The sequence below is a fragment of the Hylaeus anthracinus genome, unplaced genomic scaffold, assembly GCF_026225885.1.
Source record: "Hylaeus anthracinus isolate JK02 unplaced genomic scaffold, UHH_iyHylAnth1.0_haploid 12001, whole genome shotgun sequence".
NCBI lineage: Eukaryota > Metazoa > Arthropoda > Insecta > Hymenoptera > Colletidae > Hylaeus > Hylaeus anthracinus.
Genome location: NW_026534348.1, coordinates 22,815,260 through 22,821,822, shown reverse-complemented (window position 1 = coordinate 22,821,822; position 6,563 = coordinate 22,815,260). Strand labels below are relative to the sequence as shown.

The window sequence follows — 6,563 nt, the reverse complement described above, 5'->3', positions numbered from 1 at the left end:
TTCACCCCGCACGTGACAAAATTATTAGAACTGCGTGCGACTTAGCCAGGAATAAGTTAATTTAAGATAAATTAAGAAATGTAATATGAACTTTATTTTAACAGTTTAAATATAACTAATTTAACACAAAAGTTGGATTCCTTTACTTTAAATACAAGCTTTTACAATAGACGTCTATACTAGTTAACGGTCGCTATGCGAGTGAGCATTAAAAAATTGTTTTAAATAAAATGCAATCAAAAAAAAAAACGAAATACCGTAAATTCAAGAAAACCGTAGTTGGCGCTAAACTAACTCCAAACAGAATTGCCAAACGCAAAGGCTCATTCACATTCCATAACAACGGGCAAACGGGTCTTCGCTGCCATCTAGGAGTGACATGGAATTAATTTATCTCTATCAAAAGTAGCGATACGCAACACTATGAAGTTGATGAGGTAATTGTTGAAGTTTTCGGATGGTTGTGTTGCGGAGTTTGTTTCACTGAATTGAACAAGGTGATTTTGTGGTGCGCTGATATTGAATTGGTTTATCTTGTTTTCTATGCTTTGTTCTAGAGTACTGTTGGCTGAGTTTGGAATTGTAATATTGGATGTATGTATTTTTTGGAAGTGAGTACTCAAGATTTAGAGTTTTTCTGGGGTGCTGCTTATGTGGATGAAGTTGTTTGACAGTGATGTTGTATTGTGTTGAGCGATGTTGGATTCTCTTAGTAGCGGATCATCTTTGTGTATTTTTAGTGATTTTATTTCTGTTTGGCTTTGGGGTTTGAAAATTTTGTTAATAGTGTTATGCATGTCTTCTGGGTTGTGAGGCGAAAGGTTTGAAATTTTGTTGTTCCAGTAGGTGGATGCTGATTTTTTATATTCTCTTTTTAGGTTATTGTTGAGATTTTTTATGGGTTTTTTTATATGAGGAATGAGTAGGTGTGTTTGGCTGTTAGGGTTTCTATATAATTTGAAGAGGCTGGATATATATCTGCTTTTTTGTTTTTTCGGATTTTCTATTGTTCTGTTTATGTAATTTTCTACACTATTGTATTTTTTATATTTAGGTATGGATTTGTGCATTGATTGTAGGATATGTTTGTTTATTGTTTCAATGTGGTTTTCTATCTGTGTGTTAGCTAGGTTTTGGGTTGATGGGGTTATAGTGGTGTGTATTCTTTTTTAGGTGATGTTGGAAACGGTTCCAGTTTATTTTTCTAAAGAGTTTGAATCTGTGGAGGATTGGAGTTTGAAGGTGCCTAATTGTGATGGGGATATGATAATTAATTTGGTGGCTAGGTGATCGCTGTCATAGGGGATAACTTTTGATTCGGATGGGTTTGAGCAGGAAGTATTTGTCAGTCTGTTGTCTAGAAGGTCTAAGAATGCGTTGCTTCTGGGAAAGGATGGTTTTTCTGGGTGAATTAAATTTATTCTGTATTTGTTTTTGTGGATTTGTAGCCAATCATTTAGTGCTACTCCTTTTGCGTTGTTGACGCTGTTTTTCCAGTTCTTGTGCTTAACATTTAAGTCTCCTGTTAGTATGTAATAGTTGGTTGCTTTATGGAGTTCTAAAGACTTGAAGATGTTGTGTAGTTCTGAAGAGAATGTCATGGCCTGCCCGTGTGCACTGTAGGTTGATATTATGAGGAATTTGTTAGTTGCGTCAAGGGGTATTTTTACTGTTGTTAGTTCTATTATTTTTTGGTTTATTATTGGACTAGCTGTTACTATTTCATATTTGAGTTCTATTCTTATTAGTATGGTCGTGCCTCCTGCTTGTATGGAGTGTATTCTGTCGTTTCCGATTATGTTGTAATTTTTAAATTCAAGTTTGTGTTTGTTGTTTAAGGGAGTCGACTCCTTCGCCGAAAAGATCGACGCGACATAAAAACCGAGCGGCCACTAGAAAAAGTAAATTAAGTAAAACATTTAACCAGTAGAGGAGCTGAATGCAATTTCTGCTGTTCAAAATATGATGCTGGTAAGGTAAGGTAGGCTTTATAAGCAAGCGAGACGTCAACGACAATGTATCGTTGGAGCGAGCAGCCGTGCCGAAACACACACACACATGCAACGCTCAGTGGCATGTCCGTGTGCCTACGAGAGTGCAAGGGTTCCGTATTGTCCTATTCATGTCTCGACAATGCAGATTCGAGACCTCTCAAAAGTCGTTTCCGCTAGATAAATGTTCAAACTAGAGCGCAAGCTCCCATAGGGACTCTACTTTTGCTCTTTTTTGTCATAATTAACAATATTCGGCAGCATGATGCCGACCATGAAAGCTAGCGAGCAGCCGTGCCGAGACACGCGCACACATGTAACACCCGGTGGCATGTCCATGTGCCCACGAATAGGCTGCGTGATGACGCGGTCCAATCGGCACGAGTCCAATCGGCACGGAGTCCAAGAGGAACGCGTCCAATCGGGATAGTCCAATCGGGACGAGTCCAATCGGACGGAGTCCAAACGGGACACCCTCATGACGCGATACCTGAAAGTAAGGGTCTAACTTAGATGAAAAATTATTGTAAATATCATTGTAATCAGAAAAATGTCACAAATGTAATATTTCATCTCGCTTATTCGGCAGAGTCTAGTCGATATTTACAATAATTTTTCTTCTTTCCTATACCTGAAAGTAATTTATGACTACAACAGGAGGAGGACAATACAACTAAAAATAAAGTCAATAATTTAAAAAAAATTTTTTTTTTATCTAACTCCTTTGAAAAGCATACACGTCCCCCTCTTCGCCCATCCTCCTTCTCTTCTTCCTCCTTTTTCTCTTCCCCTTCCTCCTCCCCTTTCGCCTCTCCTCCAGTTATTTTTATACATGTTATCGCGAAGGCGGCGTAACATTTTGTTCTGTAAAAAGTGAATGAAAATTTAAAAATAACATATTTGAGATTATTGATGTAATTCAAATATATTTAGGGTAAGTTACCATTTTTTTCTCCAACGCGTCCAGTTTTTGTGTGGTGTGAGAAAGAGAGAGAGAGAGTTCCAAGCAGTAGCGATAGTTATATGTCCCGAATTGTAAGGAGTAATAAATATTTATACCATATTATATCTATAAAACTTTATTGAAATCAATAAGAATTAAAAATGAACTACAACACGATAATATCGTTAACTTACAGACCTATTTACATCTAGGAGATATAAAAAAGATATGACATGAAAATTTGTTTAGCAAATGCTCTTTCATTAATTGTTATATAATTAATTTAATATTTATATTTTATTATAATTATTTTTAAAAGTACATCCATGATCTGAAATAAAATACTTTAGTTTTATAAATACATGCATGATCCGACGTAAAATATTTTTTTACTATTTGCTATTTAAAATACCTATTTTACCCAGCTCTGAGCCCGGTCTCGTTCAAAAAGCGCTCATCCGGATCACGACCTTCCCTTGTGAGCTGTTGAACGTTTTCGAAACGGCTTTTTCTCCGCGTCGTCCATTATCATCTCGAAGATAAACATTCCAAATGATTTGCTATTGAAACAGAAAGAAAAGGTATATTATCAAAATGCGGAAAAAAATGAAAGATATACTTCAAGATTTAAAAATTAAAATTCCTCTCTTCTGCTTACCTTGCCAGCTGATGCTCGTTCGCCGAGTCGTCGGTCAACATCTCGACGATCGCTATGTCTCCGGGTATCACACTTGTGTCAACTTCGTAACAATAGTCCAGATGATTCGTTGCTACAACATAACAAAAAAGAAAATTAATATAATCTGAAAATATAAAAGGTAAGGTGACACGCGGAACAATAGATTTCCACATCACCCTTGAGGTACTATTGTTGATGCGTTTTTTTTTGTCAGTGGTATCCCCTGTAGGCCTACTCCACTGTGTCACCAGCTGATTGAGTCAGTTGGGTTGCACTTTTGTAAGTGTACTCGACGTCGGAAAGTTGCAACTTTAATATAATATTTTAATATTATATTCATTCGCTGATAGAATCAGCTTATCTGAAAGTGTGCAGCTCAACGTCGGTTAGCGTTTGGATCGTCACTTTATACTATTAAACTTTTTTTTCTTACTTACCTTCACTTTTTAATATTCTGAGGCTCCCGTATTGGCATGTCTCTGTTCTATCTGCTGTCAATTATTTCTGGCAGCATACAATTCAAATAAAATTGTGTTAATTTTGGTTCCATTTCTCGCTTCCAAAAATCGTCATCCTTTTCAACACGAATGGACATAATTCCTTTCTTGGTCCACAGACAAAACAGGCAGTATTTTCTACCCGTTATGTCCAATTGTCCTTGGACTTGGTAGAAGTACGGGTGTGTTTTGCGCAATGCACTGCCCGTACTATCGGTAAATATGGCTTTCACAGACTTCTTTGTTGTTATTGCCTCTTCTGGAGTAACATCTTCTGCGGATTTCGGGCATTTTATTTCTACAATGCCGTCTTCACCGATAACGCTATCCGGCGATGCTCCCAAATAGGGTATCGATGCGTCGATGAAAAGACCACATTTTTTTATTTCAATGTTTTCCTTTTTCGACAATTCTTCCCGAGCAATTTCTTCATTCTCCCGTCCGTATTCTACGGCAGGAACGTTCAATACACGTGGATGGTACAGCGACTGTACCATCTTGGCACACGGTGTATCTGTGCGTCGGCGGCAAACTTTACCGAAGTTGGACGCTGTCAAAAGTTTTGATTTGTGAGCCAACCATTTCCTGCTTTTACATTGTTCTATGGTTTCCTGCTCAATTTTTTCTTTTTGATTTTGCCATTCGTTCAGCATTTCCAGATGTTTCTCTTTCTGGAGATCGAACATAAATTCATCCATGTCTGGCTTCTGTGCATTTGGTCCGTAATCTTTATCTTTACTTGCACGGACATTTTTCTTTTTGGTCTCGCTCTTCTTTTCTTTTTCGGCATTTGTTAATTCTTTCTTCTTCTTCGAATTCTCTAGATTTAGTAACAGCTGTGGCGGCTCTTTTCCACACGTTCTCTGTAATCGAGACAACACTTCTTTAGTGTTGTACTGAATTACAGCAGCGGCACATCTTCCTGTGTATGATCCTCTTTGGCCAAAATTAATGCTTTTCCCGCAAATATATTTCGCAATGATGGCATTAAAACTTTCTACCGTATTATTGTTGGTTCGGTACAGTAAGCTTTCTGCGTGTGCCGCCAACGATCGAAGAATATCTTGTATTTTTTTGTAAACTCCCAGGTTTAATAAATATGGGACGATGTTTTGTTCATTCTCCTTCATCGTTCCATTGCAGAAATATCCAATTCTTTTGCAGAATTCTTTTTCATAATATCTTCGTATAATTTTTGTTGTCTTTGTAATATCGAAGTATTTTCATTAAATCTATATTCTGCAGCTTTTGTAATTCCCATACGCATCCGTCGAATATTATTTTCGATGGCTTGTCTATAACAGCCCGGCGGAGTCTTCTTCGCAACTTCTTTTAACTTATTGCCGAAGTTGCGCAACAAGTGATTCGTGCATTCAATTTTCTTTACACGAATCATATTTTTATATGGGTCGCAGTCTAAAATTTTTTTGTAGACGCTGCTATCGCCATCAGCAATCAGTGTCGAATAAATTAATCCTCTTTTTTCGACACTGCTCTTGGAACCTTCTGCGATGGCATCGCTCTCCATCTTGGTAGACGCTTGATTTCTACCCCAATTTTTGAAACATTGATGGTGTGGCGGGTCTTTTTCTTTTACGGCTGTATTCCGGCATATACAACAAATTTTGTTCTTCGCGCCAATAAATAATACTTTCTTGGTGTGATAACCAATGATCACACCAACACCGGACAGTGAGTCGTACTTTCCTGTTCGGTACGACCTTTTCATCCAGCTTCCGTCTGCAACTACAGGAATATGTGGAATTCTACACGAAAGGACATCACCTCTTTCAACGGCTAGCCTTGTTTCTTCTTCTGCCGCTGCTACCATTTCTGTTTCGGCAGCAGCGATTAATTTATTGACGGTGTGGTCATGACATTTCCTATATTTCTTCTTTGAAATGCAAGGGACATTGATAGATGTAGAAAAGTCCTCCATTTGTGCGTAGCCACCTCCACTGAGAATGTTTGCTGCAACTGCATTCTCAGTTGTATTCATTATCTGACCATTTTTAGGTTGGCTGTGCACTTCGGCTCTATAATTGCACATCCTGCATTTTAGAATAAGGGTTGAATTTAAACCCGATCTTTTCAGACCTTTTATTTCCAGGTGCCTTGTTGAACATTCAAACGTTTCTGAATGTTCGCCGATCAATTTTATCTGATCGAACACGTGGTGCATGTCAACAATGCTGAATACCGTCAGACCGACATAACTTTTCGTCTGATTTCGTCGTTTCTTTTTCTACAACTAGATATTCTTCTTCGTCAGTAGCAGTTTCTATCTGCATGACGACGTCTACTATCCGATGAAATTCTTCTTCTGTTTCATTTCTTGTATCTTCTATTTCTTCTTCTTGTCGATTTTTACATTCATTCTCTACAATGTCTCTTCCATCTAATTCTATTTCCATTGCTTCTTTCATTTGTAATTTTTCATGTGCCGTTGTAGC

General features: G+C 37.7%; 1 protein-coding gene across 1 annotated transcript; it reads right to left on the bottom strand.

Moving 5' to 3' along the window:
• Nucleotides 1-4,097: 4,097 nt before the first annotated feature.
• On the bottom strand, nucleotides 4,098-4,808 carry LOC128890641 (uncharacterized). Its single transcript, XM_054149297.1, has one exon. The coding sequence runs from the start codon at nucleotides 4,806-4,808 to the stop codon at nucleotides 4,098-4,100; it is 711 nt and encodes a 236-aa protein (XP_054005272.1).
• Nucleotides 4,809-6,563: the final 1,755 nt, after the last annotated feature.

Bases quoted from the DNA above. Each gene is read 5' to 3' on its own strand.
- LOC128890641 (XM_054149297.1), bottom strand. From the start codon at position 4,808: ATGGATGAATTTATGTTCGATCTCCAGAAAGAGAAACATCTGGAAATG.